This window comes from Callorhinchus milii, unplaced genomic scaffold, assembly GCF_018977255.1.
Source record: "Callorhinchus milii isolate IMCB2004 unplaced genomic scaffold, IMCB_Cmil_1.0 Scaffold23, whole genome shotgun sequence".
NCBI classification, from domain to species: Eukaryota; Metazoa; Chordata; class Chondrichthyes; order Chimaeriformes; family Callorhinchidae; genus Callorhinchus; species Callorhinchus milii.
In genome coordinates this window covers 8060076-8083861 of record NW_024704764.1, presented here as the reverse complement: position 1 = coordinate 8083861, position 23786 = coordinate 8060076, and the positions used below count along the sequence as shown (strand labels likewise).

General features: G+C 50.9%; 2 protein-coding genes across 3 annotated transcripts in view; one reads left to right on the top strand and one right to left on the bottom strand.

Moving 5' to 3' along the window:
- The window catches only part of LOC103172686 (acyl-CoA-binding domain-containing protein 4), an 11674-nt gene extending 7698 nt beyond the window's left edge, over window positions 1–3976 (bottom strand). For both annotated transcript variants that reach the window (XM_042343242.1, XM_042343241.1), the window contains exons 1-4: window positions 3862–3976; window positions 1254–1374; window positions 421–505; window positions 1–10 (exon numbers count right to left, since the gene is read on the bottom strand). The exon at window positions 1–10 is cut by the window's left edge and continues 120 nt beyond it. In XM_042343242.1, the coding sequence (XP_042199176.1) occupies window positions 1–10; window positions 421–505; window positions 1254–1374; window positions 3862–3937 (292 nt within the window). In that variant the 5' untranslated portion in view covers window positions 3938–3976. The remainder of the gene's footprint in view (window positions 11–420; window positions 506–1253; window positions 1375–3861) is intronic.
- A 2806-nt stretch (window positions 3977–6782) lies between these two features.
- Window positions 6783–23057, top strand: LOC103171700 (abl interactor 1). The gene is made up of 11 exons (XM_042343448.1): window positions 6783–6993; window positions 11492–11659; window positions 14596–14772; window positions 16144–16244; window positions 17191–17289; window positions 18048–18127; window positions 18588–18761; window positions 19644–19760; window positions 19884–19973; window positions 21039–21170; window positions 21798–23057. Exons 1-11 carry the CDS (start codon window positions 6877–6879, stop codon window positions 21959–21961), a joined length of 1419 nt encoding a protein of 472 aa, XP_042199382.1. The 5' UTR covers window positions 6783–6876; the 3' UTR covers window positions 21962–23057.
- Window positions 23058–23786: the final 729 nt, after the last annotated feature.

Here is a 23786-nt window from a genome sequence, read left to right as displayed (position 1 = left end):
TCTCGATGACCTGACGCGCAAGGTGGACGGGGGGGGGGTGAGGATTTTAAGGAAAAGAAGGGAAGGAAGGAAGGAAGGAAGGAAGAGAAAAAAGGAAGAAAGAAAAACATCTCAATAATAATAATAGCAATAATATATCTCAATAATAGCCATAATCCTGGCCTTCGACAAGTGTAGTGAGCGTGTGTTTTTGCGGACCGCGCGGGGCAGACAATCGCGTCCCACGAACAGCCGTGGATTGAAGCGGCCAATTTATTATTATTATTATTATATTATTAGTTTTTGTGTGTGGGTGTGGGTGGGTGGTGGGGGGAAGAAATTTTGTGTCTTGGGTGCTGTCCCGATTCTCCGCGCTTCAGTTCGCTCGTCTGCGGCGGAACTGGTTCCCGGCGTTTCACACGTCAGACCGAATGTACGTACCTCTCCCGCCACCTTTTTTAGTGCTTCCACGTAAGCCGTCATGGCGTCTACTTTGGACATGTTGCCCAGCGCTTTCCAGGTGTCCCTGCAGCGGGGGAACAGGAACACAGCCCCCGTCACTGATCACCCACGACTCTCTCTCTCTCTCTCTCTCTCTCCCCCCTCTCTCTCTCTCCGGTGACAACCCAATTCTAAAGGGAACCGTTCCTTGCGTTGGTTATGACGTCCGAAAGTTGGCTGACGGTGAGGCTGAGTGGGAGGGGAGGTGGGGGCGGGGGCGGGGATGGGGGTGGGGGTGGGGGAGGACGGGGTTTGGGGGCGGGGGGCGGGCCACGGTGAGTGTGATTCAAGCCAGAGTTGGCGGAGCGGATTTGGTGGGGCGGCTGTGGGGGGGGTTGGAGGGGGTGGGGTTCCCCAGTGTTCCCCCCACCACCCCCCCCCCCACCCGTGAAGAACCAAAGAGGCCGTCGGTAATTCCTCTCCGAGCTGCCGTGCGATTTCGTTTGCGACACAACAACGACAACAGTAACAACAACTTGTATTTATACAGCGCCCCCTTCAGGCCGGTTGGAGCGCTTGACCCCGAGTTGGGTGGGAGCGGGTGGGTGGGGGCGGGGAGCGGGTGGCGGGGGTTGGTGACTGGACCGTTATCACGATCGAAGAGGAAGGTCTATAGGTGGGATTTGAAAGTGAAGGCGTGGGGCGGTGGGGGGGGGGGGAGAGGCAGAGGGGGGATCGAGCTCCAGAGTTTCGTGGGGGGGGGCAGTGGCTGTCGATGGCGCAGTGGAGGGGGGTGGTGCGGGGGGGGGGGTGGGGGGGGGGAGGGTGGTTACCATTTTAAGCGCCCGATGGGGTCCCAGAAGCCGGGGCGGCTGATGTTACAATGTCCGACTGTCGCCTGTTTGTAATAACCATAAAACCTCAGCATCACCTCATGCGACGGACGATACGAACCTGGGAAGAGAAAAATCCGTCCAGTCGGCTTTACACGTCTCCCTCCCTCCCTCCCTCCCTCTCCACCCCACCCACCCGGCTCGGAGCCAGGACCCCCCCCCCCCCCCCCCCCCACCGGCCGTTGTTAGGCGCTCCGAGACGCTTACCCCCCCCCCCACCCCCTCCGAAGGGAACCATCCCCCCCATCGTCGTCTCTACGGCCACCACCGGTACTCTCCAGGATTCGGTTATTAATATTATCGGCGCTTCATCGCCACCTCGAAACCGTCTCGAGGGCGCGCGGCGGGATTCACCGTGAAAGCCCGGCGACCCGCGAGGGTTCGAGGGGTGAAACACGGCGCCCGCTTTGACCGCAGCGACGTCCGGCGGACGGCCACCGGCACCGACGCGAATGGGACTGTTGACCAGGACCCCGGGAGAGAGAAAGAGAGGGGGAGAGAGAGAGAGAGAGAAAGAGAGAGAGAGGGGGGAGAAACATCTTTCTCTCCTCGAAACGTAGGGCTTTGGTTTGACATCTCATCCCAAAGCACAGCAGTGCTCCTTCCCCCCACTCTCCCCCCCCCCCCCACCCCCCCCCCCCACAGCGCTGCAACGGAACGTAAGCCTCATCTCCGAGCGAACTTGAACCCTCACAACCTTCCGACTCGTAAGAGGAGAGGGTGTGAGGGCCATCGACTGAGCCGGGACTGGGTCCTCACTTGGGATAATAATCACACGATCGGAATATTCTCTTCTCTTCCCTTCTCTTCCCTTCCCTCCCGCACCCCCACACGCACGCGCGCGCGCGCACACGTACACACACACAAACACGCGCACACGCGCACACACACACACACACACACACACATTCATACACGCGCGCACGCACAAACGTACGCACACACGCACACACAAACATACACGCGTGCGTGCGCGCACACACGAACATGCACACATTCACACACACACACACACAAACATACACACACGCACATGCGCACACATTCACACGCACACACACAAACATATACACACACACCAACATACACACACACAAACACACACACACACACATACACACACACATACACACAAACATACACACATTCACATACACACAAACATACACACATTCACACACACACGAACATACACACACGCACACACACATTCACACGCACACACACGAACATACACACACGCGCCCACGGAATCAATCATTGGTGAATTGTGTTGCACAACCCGATGGCCGGGAGAGCAGAAGGTCGCTGTGCGCCCACTGCTCTCAAGAGCCGAAAGCGTTTGCAACGATACGATCTTGTGGTGAGACGCGGTGTCTGGGGAGAGGCGGAGGTGTGTGGGAAACTCTTCCGCTTGTTGCGCTGGGGCCGGTGCGAGCTGCGATGCCGTTGCATTTAAAGCCGCCTTCGACCGACCCAGTGGAGTTTGCTCTCGACACAATGGGCTGAGAACCTGGAGTCCTGTAGCTCAGTGGTTAGAGCACTCGCTTTGCAAGTGAGAGGCCTGAGTTCAATCCCCGGCAGAGGGCCAAACCTCGGGCAAGTTTCCTTACTCCACACAGAGCCTAATAATAATCCCTCCAAAACCAAAAACAATAATAAATTGGTCATTTTCAATCCACGACTGTTTGTGGGACATTGCTGTGCGCAATTGGCTGCCGCGTTCGCCCACAAATATACAGTCAATTCACTCTACAGTGTGTTCTGTGAAGCGCTTTGGGACGTCCTCCCGACGTGAAAAGCGCTATATCAAACGCGAGGATTATTATTATTATTATTAACCTTAAAATCAATCCCAACCCCAGGGGTCGGGGGGGGATAAAAATGCCCGACTTCCGGGTCACTGGATCATCAGCTGATGTCACTCCCTGCTTTGAACGGGGGGTGGGCGGTGGGGTGGGGTCCAGGGGTGGGGGTGGGGGGGGCAGAATCCGGTAAAATGTCCGGCCGGTCGAACTGGACGCTCGCTTTTAACGTCTGGGCCGGAAGATGGCACCTCCAATGCGTGCGATGCAGGGCTTTGTGGAGTTCCTGTGGCTCGGCGGTTAGAACCCGCGCCTCGCAAGCGAGTGGACCCGGGTTCGATTCCCGGGGCCGGTCAGGTCGGGGCGAAACCTTGAGCAAGTTTCCTTCCCCCCCCCCCACCACACACTGTTTACCAGCAGTCAGTAGGAACCCGATTGTTAGTCGATTGGCGGATCGCTTTTCCGGGGGTAATAATCCCTTTAAAAATAATAATAATAATAATAATAATAAATGCACGAATGGACGTGCACGATTGTCTGCCCACAAAACACCCAGTCACTCCGCTTGACAGCGTGTCCCGCCAAGCGCTTTGAGACGTCTCTCGAAGACGTGATAAGGCACTGTATCAAATGCGAGTATTATTAATATTATTATTATAATTTGACAACCCCCTCCCCCCCCTCCCCGCCCGCCCCAACCTCGGTGCTCGAGCGACAGCCCGGACAGACGGAAGATCTCTCACCATTTTTCGGGAGGCTCTGAATGACCGACACGGCCGCCTGGAATCGTCGCTGGTGGTCGTCGGGCGTTTCCGCCATGTTTCGGCTTCGCCCGCTGACTCCAGGCTCCGGTTATGGTGGCGGGGGGATGTGGGGGGTGGGGGGGAGGGAGGGTGGTGGGGATTGGGGGGGGAGGTGGGAGGTGTTGCCTATCAACACAGAGACAGAACCGTGACTCCACTGCTGATCGATTGAGACACAAACCGTCCGGAAAGCTCAGCTGGAGACGAGAGACGTTTAAGACGGGACGAGGGGCAGAGGCGTTCGAAATCCGCGCAATAATATAATAATCCTTGCGATCGGCGTGGCGCCTTATATCGCGTCGCTGAGACGTCTCAACGGGGTTAACCGTAGGGGATGTAAATGTCAGGGGATACCCCATAGAAGTTGGCGATTGAGGGAATCGCTAAAAAAAGAGAATTCAGCAGGAACTGCTTCACGCAGAGGGTGATGAGGATGAGGACGATGATAATAATGATCATATTAAGGCTCGGATTTGGCATCGCTCCTCATCGCGTGGTAGAGACGTCTCAAAGCTCTTCGCGCGGGTTTGCCGTCAAGTGCCAACGACTGGGTATTTTGGTTGGGTGAGAGAGACAGCCCCCAATTGCGGGCAGCAGCGTCTCGCAAGTGAAACCAATGGCCGATTTTATTAGCGCGGGGGGGGGGGTGCGGTGGGTAGGGGTGTTGGGTGGTGTGGGGGTGGGGTGTGTTGGTCAGGACAGGGGGAGAGAGAAATGATTTTACGTGGAGTCCTGTAGCTCAGTGGTTAGAGCACTCGCTTTGCAAGTGAGAGACCTGAGTTCAATTCCAGGCAGAGGGCGAAACCTTGGGCAAGTTTCCTTACTCCACACAGAGCCTAATAATAATCCTCCAAAACCAAAAACAATAATAAAATTGGTCATTTTCAATCTACGACACTTTGTGGGACATTGCTGTGCGCAATCGGCCGCCGCGTTCGCCCACAAACATACAGTCCATTCACTTTACAGTGTGTTCTGTGAAGCGCTTTGGGACGTCCTCCCGACGTGAAAAGCGCTATATCAAACGCGAGGATTATTATTATTATTATTATTATTATTATTACTGTTGTCATTGCGGAAGCCGGGTGCAAAGCGGCTCGCTCGCTCGCTGAGACAGCTTAAGTAAAGGGTTACGAGACCTTTCAACGTCAAACCCCGGCAGTGACTGTCGGCCACTGCACAGCAACCGGATCCACCCATCTCTGGCTCATGTTACGAGCCGTGGGGGCCATCGTTATGGTGACTAAATGCTCCCCCCGGAGAGGAGCGATGTGCCAGAGGGAAAGGCCTGTTATAAACACTCTTCCATCAGCCTCGGCCAAGACAGGAAACGCTGAACATAGCGTTTTAGCTTCCTCTATGTGCAACTCTTAAAGGGGAACCCTCTCTCGCTCGCTCTCTCGCTCTCTCTCTCTCTCTCTCTCTCTCTCTTTCTCTCTCTCTCTCGCGCTCTCTCTTTCTCTCTCTCTCCTCTCTCTCTCTCTCTCTCTCTCTCTCTCTCCCCCTCTCCTTCTCTCTCTCTCTCGCGGAGTTTGTCCGCGAGCTCTGAAGCCCGAGGTCCATTAAGTTGCGCGCCGTCCTATTCGAAGCGCCTTTGAGATGTCCCAACGACGTGATATCGAACACAAGGATTATAATTATTATTATTATTATTGTTATATTCCAACCTCCCCTCCCCTCCCCCCTTCTCTCTCTCTCTCTCGCTCGCTCGCTCGCTACCTTCCAGGTAAATAATTGCATTGGATTTAATGCATATGATTTCGTTCATTTTCTAAAAAAAAATTTGCCGTCTTCCTTTCGGTCTATAGACCGTAAATGGTTGGTGTCCTTTTTAAGAGGCGATGTGGGTTACTTTGGAGCTTCGTGCAGCAGTGACACAGATACCTTCCCTCCCTCACATCCAAGCTGACGCCTGTATACCCACCCGCCCTGAACTCCGTACCCCACCGCAGTCCTCGCCGGGGCTCCTCTGGCTCCCTGTCACGGTGCAAGATCCTCACAACTGGTCGACAAATCTCCTCGCGTCCTGGCTCCCCTCGGGCTGGCCACGGGCCTCCTGCTCGTCCCTCGCCCCCTCCGCTCCACCATCGGCTGCCGCGCTTTCATCCACCCCCCCACCCCCACCCCCACCCCAGAAACTCTGGCGCTCTCTCCCTCCGCCCCTGCGCTTTGCCCCCTACCTCTCCCTTTTCACCTTCTGCCTGAAGACCCTCCTCTTCCGCCGTGATTACGGGACCTCCCACCCCCTCTCCCACCCCGGCTCGCAAGCTGCTGCTGTTGTTGTTGTTGTTGTCGATGCTTGCGTTGCTGGAGATGTCATTCTTCGGGATCCTGTAGCTCGCGTCCTCTTCTGCGCTCAGCTCCCTGAGCCAATTACCACGGTCCTCGCACGGCTTCGCTGGTTTCCCACCCCCCGCAGGAGGTCCGAGTTCGAGATCCTCGTCCTCACCTTTTACAGTCCCTCGACGTCCGTGCCTGGGACGCGCCTGGGGCGCAAATTGGCCGCCGCGTTTCGCCCACAAGACGCACAGTCACTTCACTTTGCAATATATTCTGTGATATTGCTACTAATGTTGTTGTAAGCGCTGTTGAGACGTCCCGACGTCGTAATAAGGCGCTGTATCAAATGCACAGCTTTTCCAAGTCACAGTCTTAAGACCGAAGTGTTAAACTTTTTAATTGTGCATCTCTGCCCCCCCGTTCTCCCCCCCCCCCCCCATACATTCTCTCATTTTCTGTCTGTACAAAAGTACGTCCCCACAATGCTTCTGCAATGAAAGGTCACAACAAATCGGCTTAGACAGACAGGCGGGGAGGGAATGGGGGGTGGGGTGGGTGGCGGGTGGTTTGGGGGGGGGGTGGGGGGCGGTGGGGGAGGGAGGGAGAAACCTCAAGTTTAAAAAGCTTGAGCTACTCTCACGGAAACAAGGAAATGGAAACAGTCTCTGAGCGAGAATGACAGAGATACGGAGCTTGATGCAAGAGGACATCCCGGCAGCTAAACGGGCATTGGGAGAGAACTATGCAAACCTCCAGCAAGTGGCTGAATATGTTGAGAACAACTATGCCAAGGTAGGCGAGTGAGTGAGTGAGTGAGTGAGTGCATGAGTGAGTGAGGGCGTGAGTGAGTGAGTGCATGAGTGCATGAGTGAGTGAGTGAGTGCATGAGTGAGTGAGGGCGTGAGTGAGTGAGTGCATGAGTGAGTGAGTGCATGAGTGAGTGAGTGCATGAGTGAGTGAGGGCGTGAGTGAGTGAGTGCATGAGTGAGTGAGTGCATGAGTGAGTGAGTGCATGAGTGAGTGAGGGCGTGAGTGAGTGAGTGAGTGCATGAGTGAGTGAGTGCATGAGTGAGTGAGGGCGTGAGTGAGTGCATGGGTGAGTGAGTCAGTGAGAGTGCATGAGTGAGTGAGTGAGTCAGGAGTGAGTGAGCAAATGAGCGAGTAATAGAGCGAGTGAGTGAGTGAGTCAATGAGTGAGTGAGCAAGTGAATGAGCGAGTGAGCGAACGAGTGAGTGAGTGAGCGAGCGAGCGAGTAAGTGAGTGAGTGAGTCAGTGAGTGAGTGAGTGAGCGAGTGAATGAGTGAGTGAGCGAGTGAGTGAGTGATTCAGTCAGTGAGTGAGTGAATGAGTGAGCGAGTGAATGAGTGAGCGAGTGAGTGAGTCAGTCAGTGAGCGAGTGAATGAGTGAGTGAGCGAGCAAGCGAGTGAGTCAGTCAGTGAGTGAGTGAGTGAGTGAGCGAGTGAATGAGCGCCTACAGCACGGTTGCAGAGAATGGTTAAACACCTTCCTCGTTCGTCTCGGAAGCTGTCTCGTAGCTTGAAACTCAGACTTTCCACCAAGTCACCTGCACCCCCACATTCCCTTCTCCTCCTTTTAAGGCACATCTCAAAACCCTTCCCTTGGACCGAGCCTTCGGGCGTGCTCCCACCCGCGCCCTCCGCCCTCCGCACCCCCACCCCGAGCTCGGGTCCAAACCCCCTGACTGTCCAGCGCCTTGGGACGTCCTCCCGACGCGTAAATGTCGTCTTGCGTGGTAATGAACCGTCCCGCGACCAGAGCCCGAATGGCGCCAACAGCGTAACCGGTTCAAAAACCAAACAGCTGAGTGAATTACCGTCGCCTCTGCCCGTACCCAGAGCCTTGGGACGTCCTCCCGACGTGAAAGGCGCTGCACGCACGTAACTTGTTGCGCTTGTTCATTGTAAAGTGGCTCAGATTTGCGCGGTTGCGAATTCCAAGTTGCAAACTGCAACCCAAAAAGGTTTCCCAAGGGTAAATCTTTTCGGTCTGTGCTCGAAGAAGACTTTTTGCAAGAGAAACCTCTTGAGATCTTAATTCGCCCCCTCGCTCCTCCCCTCACAGCCCCACTAACAGATACCAATGATCTCCTCATATTAAGAAAACGTCTCAAAGGACTTTATCGCAACCCATTTTGGTTGTCTCCTTGGGACGTCCTCCCCGACGTGAAAGACGCAGTTTAAGTGCAATTTAAACGTCGGCGTTGTTGTTGTTGTTGCGCTTGTATTTGAAGGCCCGGTTGGCAAGCAATGCCCTGGTTTCTATGCGGTTGTGTGCTTCGCATCTCAATAGCTGTAAGTAATGGGAACCGCATGAAAAGTGCTTCAGGTCCTCTTTCAGGATATGATGTGTTTGTTCAGTTGAAACTTTCCCCCCCACTCCCACCTCCCACGCGCACACACACAAACACACGCACACAGGCACGCACACACACACACGCGCACACGCACACACACGCGTGCATACACGCACATACACACAAACGCACGCGCGCGCGCGCGCGTAAGTGAGACATTTTGCCTCAGAACGAAGAGGCATGTTTTAAGTCTCGACAATAACGCTGCACAAAAAAAATCCAATCCATTTGCCTCTCAAATAGTAATAATTATAATAAATTAATATAATATAATTGCCTTCGATGTGGCGCCTCATCAGTCCGTCGAGACGTCTCAAAGCGCCTCACGGAATATGCCGTCAAGCGGAGTGACTGCGTGTTTTGTGAGCGAAACAGTTGTGGATTGAGTGATCACGTTATCGAATAAAACCCGAATAAATGTATGTTTTCCCCCACCCTCTCCCACCCCAGGAACGAATGTCAACGACCCCCTCTCCCGCTCCTGTCTCTCCTTAGATTCTTAAGCGTGAGCAAAAAACACAGACAAACAGAAAACAGAAACCAGCCGTGTTTCCTCCGTATTGTCACTGGTGTCAGGAAACTGGGTCTGAATTAGTAGGTGTCGGAACGCACAGCCTGGTCTGCTGTTGTCCTGTTCCGACCAACTCAGTTTACTTCCACGTTAACTGGGAGGTTTCAGGGCTTTGCTATCCCCCCCCCCCCCTTACCCCCTTTTCTCTCTCCCCCCACCCTGACCGTCCCCCAACCCCCTACCCCCACCCCAGCTCGGAATCGTATGGCTCTGAGATGCTACCACGTGCAGAGGGTGCTGCGTGAATGCAAGTTGTCGTCGAGACAGCAAAGCAGCGAACCGCAACCCCAATCTCTCTCTCGCTGCTCCTCCTCAGTCAGTCTGATAGCGGAAGCAAAAAAAAGGTATTGCTTCTCATCAGTTGCCTCGGGGTTTCTGAGGTGGGAATGTTTCGTGTTGCTTTGCAATTTGCAAAGCGGTGGCTTTGCAAACGCCTGCTGTTTCTGGTTTGACCTCAATAAGAATTGAAACCTCTCTCTCCTCTCTTCTCTTCTGCATTTTCGGGTGTGGAGGTTCTGGGTGCGATCTCCTGTGCAAAATGGTTTCCACGTTTGCTTGTACTTTTGGAGGCCCGGCTCAGTGGTAGCGCTCTCTCTCTCTCGCTCTCTCTCTCTCTCTCTCTCTCTCTCAATCCCTCGGTGTCATGGCTGCCAACCACCCCCTCAAATAAAACTGGTCACTCGCTTCACGGCTGTTTGCGGGGGACTCTGCTGCGCGCAACTGGCTGTCGCGTTTCTCCCGTACAATACGCGGTCAATCCACTTTGCAGTGTGTCGTGTGCTGCGCTTGAGGCGTCTCGACGATGAGTCAAGGCGCCACATCAAATGCAAGGATTATCATCAGCTTATCATTAGTTTTATTTTCTCCTCTGACCACGTTGTTTTGCTGGAAGGCTTTGAGGAGAGAACATTAGATCAGTGTCTGACAAATCGCGTATATATCGGAAGTGTACGGCAAGGGGAGGTAAGGGGGAAAGAGACAGAAAATAGGACCCGGGGGAGGTCTCTTTTAAGAGAATCAGCACAAGCTCTGCGTTGGTCTGATGGGGAGTTTTTGGGGGACTTTTGAGAACTTCAAGCAGAGGATGGTGAGAATATGAAACTGACCGACAGGAGCAGCGGTTCAAGTAAAAAGCATCGACGTGTTGAAGAGAGAGTTTGCATACGTGAAGGGGAAGGGATTAGAGGGGATTTGGGAGGGTCATGGGGCGGGGGGAGAGTGTGGGTATAAATGCTGGCACAGACCAGTTGTTGGTAATAATATATTAACTCAAGCTTTAGGGAAGTAAAGTGGCACTTTTTGGCAATGCTGGGAAACGAGATAAAGCTGAGAGGGACGGAATTTGTTAATGATTCAGCAAGGACAGATTGAGGAAGGCAGAGGGGGGAGGGACATTCGGCAAAGTTTATGAGGAAGTTTGGAGTCCAGGGCGGCGCTGGGGAGGGGGGGGGGGTGGGGGTTGTGTGGTGGAGAGCTGCACAAACAGAGGTCCCGTCTCTACCTGATCAGGTGGACGTTAAAGATTCGTTCGTTCACGTCATGGTTGTTCCTGGCACTTCCTGGCAGATTGGTCTGGATGGAGAAGGCCCCCTCGGTCCATCCGATCTCATCCCTCCAAACCACGGGCCCTGGCGTCTACCCATCGCAGCATCAAGCTGCTTTTCAAACGAGTCCCAGTGTCCCTGCCTCTATCACCACCACCACAACAACAGCTTGCATTTATGTAGCGCTCTTCACATGAGTAGGTTCTACCACCGTTCACTTCAACGAGTTTGCCCACAAACACACAGTCACTACACTCGACCACATATCCCCATTAATCTGCTTTGAGCCAAGCAGCATGCAGGCTCTATATCAAGTGCAAGGCTTATTTAGACCTCAGCAAGGTTTACTGATTAGAATTATAGCATTTTTCAGCACAGAAGAGGCCATTTTACCCATTTTGCCCGTGTCGCTCTCCGTAAGACTGATAATCACAGTGTCGCACAAGCAGTCATGGATTGAGTGACCAAATTATTATTATTATTTTGTTTTGAAGGGATTATTACCCCAGAAAGCGATCCGCCAATCGACTAGCGACCGGGTTCATATTTACTGCTGGGTAAAAACAGAGGCGTGTGGCGTAAGGAAACTTGCCTAAGCTTTCACCCTACCCGGGAATCGAACCCGGGTCCTCTCGCTTGCGAGGCGAGCCTGCTAACTACTCGGCTACAGGCCTGCACATAACACCTCCGTTCGAATGAAAACAGTCCCAGTTCCTCCAGTCTCTCCCATCCCTGTTATCATGCGCTGTATCCTCTCTGCGCTCTCTCTGTAGCCTTGACATGTTTGTTTGTGTTACAGTCTGAAGACAAGACACAAGCTCTACAGGAAGCCAAAGCCTTCACGGCACAGTCTCTGGCCAGCGTGGCTTACCAGATCAACAATTTGGCCGAAAAGGTGCTCAGACTGCTGGATCTCCAAGCCTCAGAGATCCCCAAGATCGAGTCTTCGATCAACTGCATATCTCAGGTTTGGCGAACCGTTCCGATTCGGGGTTCGCTTTGAAGCCCCTTATTTCTCGTCGGGTCTTTATTGGAGTGTACAGTACAGCGACATGGACTGTACTGTACCGAAAACGGACAGGAGTCCTGAGGCTCAGTGGTTGGAGCACTCGCCTCGCAAGCGAGAGGGTTTGATTCGCGGGTCAGGGCGAAACCTTGGGCAAGTTTCCTCGCTCCGCACGCCTCTGTTTACCCAGCAGCGAGCAGGAACCCGGTTGTTAGTCGATTGGTGGATCGCTTTTCCGGGAGCAATAATCCCCTAATAATTTGGTCGCTTCAATCCGCGCCTGTTTGTGGGGACGTCGCTGGGCGCAATTGGCTGCCGCGTTTCGCCCACGAAACATCCAGTCAAGTTCGCTTAGCAGTGTGTTCCGTGAGGCGCTTTGAGTCGTCTCGAAGACGTGATAAGGCGCGATATCAAACGCAGAGGGTGACTTTAAGAATCCGCCAATTTGTGGCGCTCGAAAAGGCCGTGGAAGTGGTAGTGAATCTAAACCCGGGTGGAATTTCTTCCGAGCATTGGGGTGCTAAAAAAAAATGTGACGGTTCACAGCAGACTCAACGACGTGTTTCCCCCCCAATGCAACGTCCCCAAATGTTGCAAGTAACAGTGACTCGTTTTAGCCCGTGGTCATTGCGGGACGAGTTTATCTGTAACTTGCAAACCGGCCGGTCTGTTTACAGAATCGTCAGCTGGTGAAAGACTTCCTGAGCTGTAAAAATAAACGGCCTCAAAAGCACTGCTCACAACCCTGAGGGCCCAAGCGACACTGAAATTAAAATGCAAACCCTTTTATTCTTCTTAAAACTGGTGGCGGGGACAGAAAAGCCGGACGAGCGAGAGGCACGGTCTGCGCAGTGGCTCGGGCCAGGGAGTTCCTCTTGTAAACCCGGTTCGATTCCGACTCCCCCCCCCCCCCCCCCCCCCCCATTCTGACCGGGAATCGACGCTTCCACGTCAATATCGTGCGTTGCGCGCGCGCTCTCTCTCTCTCTCTCTCTCTTGCTCTCTGTTGCTCTCTCAAAACGCTCCCTCGCTCACCCGCAGCGAACGGTCCCAGCCCCCTACAAGCGCTCAGGGACTCTACCCCGTCTAAAGGCCGCTATGTAAATGCGAGTTGTTGTTGTTGTTGCTGTTTACTTTGGGCTAGCAGCCCGTTCGAGGGAACTGTGCGTCCACTGGGCAAGGGAGAAGGGAAGGTGTGCATGTGTGTGTGTGTGTGTGTGTGTGTGAGGGGGTTTGGGGCGGTGACCTTAGGTACCTTTGAAGAGTTACACGTTAATGTGGGCCTTAAAGGCATATAGAAAGGGATGGAAGGGCCAGACAGATAGATAGATAGATAGATAGATAGATAGATAGATAGATAGATAGATAGATAGATAGATAGATAGATAGATAGATAGATAGATAGATAGATAGATAGATAGATAGATAGATAGATAGATAGATAGATAGATAGATAGATAGATAGATAGATAGATAGATAGATAGATAGATAGATAGATAGATAGACAGATAGACAGATAGACAGATAGACAGACAGACAGCTTTTGTTGCAACCATCCAGGTCCTCAAACAGTTAACAGAGCGATTGGCTTGATATCAACACGAAACATGGCAGTTGCAAAGGGAGGGGGCAAGAGTGGGGAAATCAATAGCAGCGAGGTTAATAGCAGAGAATGACTCCGGTACGAACACAGTGCTGAAGTCCAGGCTCTTTCTGAATTCGAATATCTTAAACAGAACAAAACATTTAATCCGCTTTCCCAGGCCTGACGCCTTTCCCTGAACGCCTGCAACAGAGCCTCTGCTGTGAATACTCTTTCAGAAAAAGAAATCCACTCGATGCCAAGTCTCCTGATTTGCAAAGTCTCCCGGGGAACGTGCGCTTTGAGTCGCTTTTCCCACGTGAAAAGACGCTGCGTGAATGTAGATCGCGTCGCGTTTCAATGTCGTTTTGCTCCTCTGAGTCTCAAATACCCACTCAGTCTCAGCTTGCAGGGTCTTGCTATTTTGACTTAAGATTTAAGATCGCCCACCGCTGCGAGAAATTCTTCAATTCAGTCTGAATTCGGAAGCACGGAACCACAGCATCATAGGCTTATACAGCACAGAAGGAGGCCATTCGGCCCATCGTGTCTGCGCCGGCTCTTTGAAAGAGCTGTCCAAGTTAATCCCACTCCCCCCCCACCCCCCCCACTCTCTCCCCAGAGCCCTGCAAACTTGTCCTCCCCAAATATCTATCTACTTCTCTCTTGAAGGTTGTTATCGAATCGGCTCAAACTGTGAGACCAAATACCAAATGTTCTCAACGCTAATGACGACAACCACAACTCAAACTTGTCACAATTGGGGGATGAAAGGGGGGTTGGGGGGAGGAGAGGGTAAGCAGGAAATGTCTGAAGGTGCAGTTAAAGATAGAAATGTAGCTATTAATAATAATCGTTGCTTTTTATATGTCTTACCACGTCTTCGAGACGTCTCAAACACACTGTACAGTGAATCGACTGTATATTTTGTGGGCGAAATGCAGCAGCGTCCCCACAAAACGTTGTGACCAAATTATTATTATTGAGTGCATTGAGTGACCAAATTATTATTATTATAATTTTTTTTAGATGAGTTTCAAAAGAGGAATTGGGGAGGGAGGGAGAGAGCGAGGTGGAGGGATTTAGGGTGAGAGCAGAGGAAACTGAATGGAATTTCAACTCCCTGTGCATGACTATGTAGATATATATATATAGAGAGAGAGAGAGAGAGAGGGCTCACATTCTTTATTTATGGGATTTACGTTAGGTGGCGAAAGAGAGGAGGAACAGGCTCGATGGGCCGAATGGCCTTCTCCTGTTCCCGTTTACCACCTCACGATTTTTTGTTTCCTTTTCCTGTTGGGTCCGGCTTAGAAAGTGGACATGCACAAGGAGAAGGTGGCTCGGAGAGAGATCGGCAGCTTCACAGCCAGTAAAACCTTGCTGAGGGTTCACAAGATCGTTCCCCCGGCCATCCCCGAGCAACGGGAAAAGTACAGCCGGAAACCCATCGTTTACACCATCCTCGACGATATTGGCCATGGGATGAAGGTGAGAGAATTGTGGACGGCTTGGTTCGGATACTGTCCAAAATAATAATAATTAATAATAATTATAATGATCCTCGCGTTTGATACGACGCCTTATCACGTCTTCGAGACGTCTCAAAGCGCTTCACAGGATACACTGTAAAATATATACTCTGTATGCTCGCTTTTCCTGGGATAATAATTCCTTCCAAAAATGTATATAATCATAATAAATTTGGTCACTCAATCCACGACTGTTTGTGGGACACTGCTATGCGCAATTGACTGCCGTATTTCGCCCAGAACATATACAGTCAATTGGCAAATGCAAGGATTAATATTGTTAATATTTTTACTGTAAACACTAATTATTTAGGCCTCGGCTCTGGCCAACCTTGAGCCCAATACTCTCCGGAATTAGGAAAGCAGGATGCGTCCTTCCGAGGAGGGAGAGAGAGAGAGAGAGAGAGAGAGAGAGAGAGAGCGCGCATTTCATTCCCAACAATCTATCTCTGGGATTTCCGTGTGGGTTCAAGCTAATTCCAGCTAATTCCAGGAAAGCCATACAAAAAAAAATACACGTAATATCATTGACATAGCCATTTCAAGGGTCCAACGGTGTCCTAAATAAGGAACTAGAGAAGGAACTGAGTCCAGCTACTAGACTTGCAAACTCAACACGCTTCATATCAGTCGAGTATACTTCCTGTAGCCGCTGGTGCAACTGTGACTGTTTTTGAGAAAATTCAGAAATGGCTTGACATTTGACACCCAGAGGACAAAATGTCCATCCCCTAAAGGGAAGCTCGAACATAAGAACAGTCGCATCCTTTTATATGTAACGTGGCAGTGTTATTTCTCTGGCTGACCCATCACTGAAGCCTTCTTAGAAACAGAGCGATTTAAACTGTAATAACATCATTATAATAATACTAATAGATAATAATAATAATAAATAATAATATAATAGGAATAATCTTTCTTGATTTGATGTTGATTTGATAGTGCCCTTCACGTCGGGAGGATGTCCCGAAGCGCTGTACGGGATACACAGTAAGGTGCAGTGGTTGTGTGTTTTGTGGGCAGAAATTAAGAGTCAATTTGGGAGTTCTCCTAAATTCTGCCTCGTCTTCAATTTTAAGACGAAGATCTTCAGGCCAGGACCCTGGGGGAATCTCAGGCCTGGAACCTTTATTATGTTCACACAAATGAGACCAACCTTTTGACAACAAGAACAACTTGCAATTTATACACCGCGCCTTCATGTAGGGTCCCAGAGCGCTGATAGTAGTTAAGTTGAAGACGTGCAAACCACCAGATATTTGTACGTTGAGACTCTTTCCTCTGAATTCCGGGCTATTGTATTTTATTCCGTTTTGCTTTGCTTTTTTAGGAAACTAACCACCAGCTCTCGAGATCAAGGACTATGTCACAGAGACATGGGCACCCAAGTGTGCCAACTAGTCCCACCGTGCCAGCGCAGGGCACTCTAGGGTAGGTGCACCATAATAGTCGTTTGCCAAGGAAAGAAGCTTTGGGGAGAGAGAGAGAGAGAGAGAGAGAGAGAGAGAGAGATGTGGGAACGGAAACAAATATACGATAATGACTGGAGAAGGATCTAAAAGGGAATTTAAGAGGAACTACTTCACGTGAGATTGGACAACTCGCTGCCTGAAGCTGTAGTTGAATGAGACAGCCAGGCCTTCACGTGAAGGAAAGGGGAACAGAAGGAGTTGGGGAGAGGGGAAGGAGGGAGTAAGGAGTGAAAAATTGAGTGGAGTATAAACACCGTCGAGCACTGGTTGAGCCGAGTGGCCTGTTTCCACGTTGTAAATTCTTTCTAAGTCTCTGAGAAAGTGTGCGAGGGGGAAGTTGGAAGGATTTAAGAGTGAGATGGATCGATAGATACTTGGTGAGATCCTCCCATCACAGCATTCCCCCATGCGGGCTTCAACCACGCTTCTCAACGACCTGCTCCAGTCGTTAACTCCCTTCTGGGTAAAGAAGTGCTTCCCGGTTTCTGTCCCAAAACCAACCCTTTGCAACCCTGAACGGCGCCCCTTTCTATAATTCTGCGCTCTCGCTGGTTGCCGCGTCAGATTCCCCCGCCCACGTGGCTCTTTTTTGTTCACTTGAGAACCTTGGCGGTGTGCATCTACGCTCACAGCCAGCAGAGGCAGCTATAGAGGGACCAGGAGCAGGAACCCTAACAAGTTTCCCCCTCCCTAACCATCACCACCGACAACAACACGCACTTATACAACACCCTCCGCATAGGGCAGAGTCTCAGAGCGTAGGGCAAACTCAGTACAGACCGGGAATCGAACCGGCGAGGTCCTGAACGGCCACCGCCTTCCTCCCCATCTTTCTTCATTCTTAACCCAAACTCGGAATTGTTCAAGACCCACCCCCCCACCCCCACCTTCTCTGTAATTTTCAGGCGGAACTTCAGAACATCGGGTCCAGTCCAACCTCCTGTTGTGCCCAGTGGATACAGCAGCCCTGTGACAAGTGCCATTGACCCTCCTCCGCTGTTCAGGTACGTTACGTGTTGGGAAACGTTTCATTGACCCAGGGGCAACCTCGACTCGGAGTCAGAAGATTGTGGGTTCAAGCCCCCAAACGGCGGGACTTTCAATTTGCATCCTGACACTCCTGGGGGGGTGGGGGGGAGGGGGGAGGGGGGTGGGGGGGTGGTTTGTGGAGGGGGAAGTGCTGCATTGTTTGGAGGAGCCGTCCTTCAGATGGTCGTGTCCGCTTGCCAAGGTGGACACTGAAGATCCGATGGTGCTATCTGATAAAAGGAGGGAGTTGCTCTCTCTCCCAGAGTCCTGGCCGACAATCCGCCAGATAAAGTCGGTCGCTCGTTTGGTGGCCTTTCTGGTGGGACGTTGCTGTGTGTCTCGCTTGCCAACAACTCGCACAGTAACTGCACTTTGTAGCGATTACCTGTGAAGCGCTTCGAGACCTCCTCCCGCCGTGAAAGGCGCGGTGTCAATTAATAATAATAATAATAATAACGACAACGATCCTTGCCTTTGAATAGGGACTTATCATTGATGTTTAGACGTCTCAAGGCGCTTCACAGAATATACTGTAACGTGGGAATGACTGTGTATTTTGTGGGCGAAACGCGATGGCAACAGCGCCATTCCCTGCCCCCTCAAACCGCTGGGGTTCGATTATTTAAACACGGGGGTCGCTATTGTTATTTTCAAAGCAACAAAGGTTTAACGTAAAACCACTGTATTAAGTTCCACTGACTTCTCTTGTGTTTTTTCTCGGTTGCCTGTTTAGGAGCAACGATACCGGTGGGAGTAACATGTTTGGCTCCACGCCCCTACCTCCTCCTCCACCGCTCCCGACGCATCAGCCAGGTCAGTCTTACCTCTCAGGGACCCACCGTCAGTCTCATAGAATCCCATTGACACGCTATGGGGCTGACCACACACACGGCTTCACCACAGGTTGGTCTGCGTCCCGTCCCGTCTGCGCCTGTCCAGGTGGACGTTAAAGATAAGATCCCGCGGAGCTATTCGAAAAGAAAAGAAAAGTTTTTTTTTCTCTCTCCCCGCCCGTCCTGGCCGACAAACCCTCAAATAATATTGGTCACTTGTTTCGTGGCCGTTTGGGGGGAGATTGTCTACGCGCGAAATTTGTCTGTCGTTCAACTGCAAAACACAGAGTCACTGCACTTTACGGCAAATCCCGTGAAGCGCTTTGAGACGTCCTCCCGATTTACCGTAAAGCGAAAGGCGCTGTGTGAAACGCTGAGGGTGAAGGGTTTTGTAAGGAGAGTTTACTCGGTGTGATTGATACTTTGTTCCCTCCTGACAGATGGAGACGGATTACCAGATCCTCTGCCCCCTGCCCCGATGCCTCCCCCTCCCCCTCCTCCTCCTCCCACCCCTCAGCTTCCCAGCGACGACCTCCCCCCACCTCCTCCCCAGTTCTCCGACTCTCTCCTCCCTCCTCCTCCGCCAATGCCTCCGTCGGATGTCCTTTCATCAGGTGAGGTGCTGCCTGACTTACGACTCTGTTCCCATTCAGCCTAAGGAAGTCCCTTTAATTTACGTCCGCTTTACAGTACATCTTGTGAAAGGCTTTGAGACGCCCCGATGACCTGACAAGGCGCTGTGTCAAATGCGAGGATTATTTATTATTCTTCTTAGACCACAAAAAAAGTCTTATAAATTAAATTTCACCCCATTAAACCAGCTCCTGTTAACCCAGCAAAACAACGCCCTAATGGGTAGGGTGTTCCGAGCTGGATAAGCAGTGAGAAACTTGCCAGTGGTGATATTGCCAAATTATATCGTTTTAACCTGTTTGAGCTGAGCCAGTTAACCTCTTCCTAACCCCAGACGCGCGCCGGAATCCACCAAGCCTTGACTCTCGCCAACCTTTGGCTTTCGGTAAGCAGGGCAAGACCCTCTGGGAAGAGAGTGCAGACTCCATTACTCCGTCCCAGACACAGGAGGAAACTTCTGTGTGTAGTTTCGCCCACAAAACACACAGTCGTTGCATTTGTAATGTATTTTCAGCGCCTTGGGACTTCCTCCCGAATTAGAAGGTACCATAAAAATGCAACGTTGTTGTTGTTGTTGCACTGTGAAGCGCTTTGAGACGTCTCAACTGTTACTGGGATTACGTGTGGAGCCCTCAGTCGGTTTCGGATACCCTTAGGCTCAGCGGTGGATTTCGTGCCATACCGGATCCCGACATTGAACGATGGGCGGACGATCTTATACTTTGTGATATTTCAGCCGTAAAACCCAGGACCCACACGGGTTGTAACGCTGTATCGCAGCCGTGTGTTCAGAGACATCAGTTATTTGCCGGACGGACCTGATCTCTTCCTGTGCTTTTTTTTTTGTGTGCCGTGCGTCACAGCGAGCTCTGCGGCTAGCTTTCCCTGCCATTTCCTGCGACGCTGCCACCGTGTCATGGGCTCGCTTGCCTTACTGCAACCGCAGGCAAATAATGCTTGGCTGTCCTGTCACTCCGCAAGTAAGACACCGCCCTGGGGGGGCTGATCATTCGAGTTACACTTTTTATAATTCACGTCCGATTTTGTGTGCTCTGCCATTCACAGCTGCTTTTGTGTGTGTCTCTCTCTACCCATCTCCTTAGTTTGCCCCCCAGTGCCCATCCTCCCCCCTCTATTGCCATTTACTCCACAGATCCCCCTGACTGGTTTCGTCGCCCGCTTTCAGGAAAGCAGTAAGTTCGCCTCTCTCGCCCGCGCGCGCTGAGTTGGACAAGTTGGAGTCCTGTAGCTCAGTGGTTAGAGCACTCGCCTCGCAAGTGAGAGACCCGGCTTCGATTCCCGAGTGGGCAGTGCAAAACATTGGGCAAATTTCCTTACTCCACACACACACACACACACACACACACACACGCACACACGCACACACCCCGCTGTTTGCTCTGCAGTAAGTAGGAACCACGGTTGTTAGTCGATTGTCAGTTCCCTTTCCGGGAGTAAAAATCCGTTCCAAACAAATGAGTAAATGAATAACTAAAAGAATTAGGTCACTACAACTGTTTGTGGGATACTATTGTGTGCGATTGGCTGCTAAAATTTAACAAGTCAATCCACTTAACGATATGTTCTGTGAAGCTCTTTGATACGTCTGAACGACGTGATAAGGTGCTCTATCGAATACAAGGATTATTATTATTATTATTATTATATTCTTGGATCATCCAGATCCCTGCTACTCCATCTAAAAGCAACGCGGAAAGCCGTAGCAATGTTGGCAATGTGGGCTGCCACTTTTTAGCTTTCCGAGTTTATTTTCCTCGGTTCATCCTAATCCCAATTCGATACTCCCTGATTCCCTCTCTTCTACGTGTGCTTGTGTACTGGGACAATCCCACTGCTCTAACAGCTTTTTCCTCCCTGGAGGAAATGGCAGATTACGCTATTGGCTGGCTTATCGCATGTAGGTAACAGGCTCCGTCCTGAATGTCACTGATAAAAGAATACAGGTGTGTCGAAATAAAATTGGTCGCAAACTTCATGGCTGTTCGCGAGGCGTTGCCGTGTGCAAAATCGGCTGCTGGGGCGGCCTCTGAGAGAAATGCACAGTCACTGCACTTCGTAGCATATCCTGCGAAGCGATTCGAGGCACGCTCCCGACACGAGAGGCGATGTGTCAAAAACGTCGGAGGTATTTAGCGAACCTAAGTCGTCCCGATGGTTTTGTTTTTGTGATCGTTCCTCGCGGTGGAGTTCCATCGGGTGAATCGCTCAGTAACGCACTTCCTTCACCGCTCTTTCAGTCACCGATTGTCCACCTCCGCCGCCTCCTTGCGATTACATGCCTGATATCGACGATTGTGCCCCTCCACCCCCACCGCCTGTGGACTATACAGACGAGACCCCAAACTCTCCGACGGACTACATTGAGAAAGGTAGCGAGTTTCAGTTTGGTTTTGAGCAGCTTGGTGGGGGGCACGGGCAATAGTGTCACTTCTTGTACTTTTTTTATGCTGCATTGCCTCGAGGAAATTCACTGCCACATCCGCCTACAAAAGCACAGTCACTGCTCTTCACAGTGAGCGTGTTGAGACAAGAACAATTAACAGTGAGGCGAGTATTGTTCAAATAGTCAAATTTCTGAACAGGTGAGATAATTGTAATGAAATTTGCCAAGTTGCCCTGAGGCCTAAGACAAACTCGTTTGCTGTTTTGTGCAGCGAGAGAGTTTTTAGGTCGTGGAAGGTCCTCAAGCTCTACTTTGTCTTAGCTTGACAAATTTTCACATGTTTTGCCTGAACATTTTCAGATCGTGAACGATTGCGGGGGGAAAAAAAATCCTGAACTCTCAAGACAAAATGGTGTCGGCGAGCTAAGACTAGGCGGAATTTCAGACTGCCGACAAATACAGGGTTACTATGTTTTACTGCAGAATATTGTGAGGTGCTTTGAGAAGCCTTAGCATAAAAAAACTCCATCCTTTCCCATTTCCCCCTCCCCTGATCGCCTATACTTTCTATCGGACAATTACCTTTCTTTTTCTCTCTCTCTCTCTCTTTCAGTCATCGCCATCTATACATACAACAAAAGCAAAGATGATGAGCTGAGTTTTCAGGAAGGGGACGTGATCTACGTGACTGCTAAGAATGAGGACGGGTGGTACAAGGGGTTCAGCGCTGGAGCTTCAGGTTTCTTCCCAGGAAATTACGTGCAGGTGACGGACTGAAGGCAGAACAGCACAGACCAAACGGAAAACGAAAGCAACTGGTGAAATGAATCACTCATAACCATTGGGTTAACACGTTTGCTACGATTTGTGAGCCCCGGTAAAGAGGGGGCTGTTTAATGTCCTGCTTCTTTCCTGCCGGCAGTGTCGGGAAAACTTAAATGTCTAACACTGGTGAAAAGCCTTCGAGATAACTAACTGCTACGGTTTGCTGCATCCATCAACAATTGTATTACGCGTCCAGGGGCTGGGTGTCAGGGGGAATAAGTTATAACATAAGCGACGATTACACAAGGCTCTTCAGGCTTGATGGGAGACAAGTCAGCAAAGCAAAAGGACATGGGTTGGCTTAATAATAATCCTTGCATTTGATATAGCGCTTTTCACGTAGGGAGGACTTCCCAAAGCGCTTCGCAGAACACACTGTAACGTGAATTGACTGTATGTTTGTGGGCGAACGCGGCAGCCAATTGCGCGCAGCAATGTCCCACAAACAGTCGTAGATTGAAAATGACCAATTTATTATTGCTTTGGGTTTTGGAGGGATTATTATTAGGCTCTGTGTGGAGTAAGGAAACTTGCCCAAGGTTTCGCCCTCTGCCTGGAATTGAACTCAGGTCTCTCACTTGCAAAGCGAGTGCTCTAACCACTGAGCTACAGGACTCCAAATACTACTTAGTATTGCAGAGAGCGGTTTCAGGGCAGACACTTGGAACAGGTTACCAGGAACGGGGGAGTTGAGATCGGGACAATGGGACTCGTTCAAAAATACTCATGAATCGTCTTTACTGAAGCAAATGGATTTGTACCCCAGTGCCTTTGCCCGCTATTATATACCCCTGAATGTTGATTTTGCTGACTAATCAATATTTAGATGATTCCCATTGCTCTCCTGGTTACCAGTTGCTCCTCTAAGTTTACTCTCTGTGAAAAGAAATACTTCCTGGTGTCTGTCGCAAAATTGACCTTCACCCCAGTTGTCCTGCGATCCGAACTCACCTGAAAGTATTTTGACAATGCCGAATTGTAAATGTGCTAAGCACCCAGACCTGTGAAATGTACTGTGAATTAAAAAAATAAACTCTCTTACAATCAACATTTTGTCGTTTTATCAGCAATAATTTCATTATAATAAGGATAATTTCATAAAATAATATTATTTGATTGCGGTTTTAGGTACTTGAATACTTTTCGGGATCAGGTAAGCGGGATGTGTCCCTCCAGGTGTGGGGGTGGGGGTGGTTGGGGGGTGTGTAGGGGAGAGAGAAAAAGAGAGAGAGAGAGAGTGAGAGAGTGAGAGCGCATTTCATTCCAACAATCTAACTCTGGGATTTCCATGTGTAGATGGGATGCATGGAATTCTCGGTTTGGTTTGGAGACTCTTAAACAGCAACGGTGCTGGGTTTCCGCATGTGTCAGACACCCGGCTGGCATCCGCCTCCAAAAAAAATGTTTAAGAGCAAAATGTTACCTAAACACCCAGAAACCCAGACAACCACCACCGAGACTTGCCTTTGCATCGCGCTGTTCATGCAGGACAGTGGCTCGGAGTGTTTAGCCAACTGAATGAGACTGTGTGAATCTTCTCTCCAAATCGCGGGTGTGCTGGTGGCAGACAGACTGAAGTCCTCTAAATGTCTGAGAGCGCCTCACAGAGCAAGCGAGGAGGGTAGGGAGGGGAGGCTGCCTCAGGCCTCAAAGTGGTTGATTTATAGATGGAATTATTGATTCACAACTGGAAGGTTGGTCTCGGTATGTGATGTTGAACGGTTAAACCGAGGCAACAGTTCCCACAAATAAAACCGGTCATGATCCCATGCTGCAC

What these genes read in the sequence shown, in the direction of transcription:
- LOC103171700 (XM_042343448.1), top strand. Translation starts at nt 6,877, where the DNA reads ATGACAGAGATACGGAGCTTGATGCAAGAGGACATCCCGGCAGCTAAA. An exon ending in ATATTGGCCATGGGATGAAG is followed by an intron (nt 14,773 to 16,143) that starts GTGAGAGAATTG and finishes TTGCTTTTTTAG; the next exon opens with GAAACTAACCACCAGCTCTC. An exon ending in CGCCCGCTTTCAGGAAAGCA is followed by an intron (nt 19,974 to 21,038) that starts GTAAGTTCGCCT and finishes CCGCTCTTTCAG; the next exon opens with TCACCGATTGTCCACCTCCG.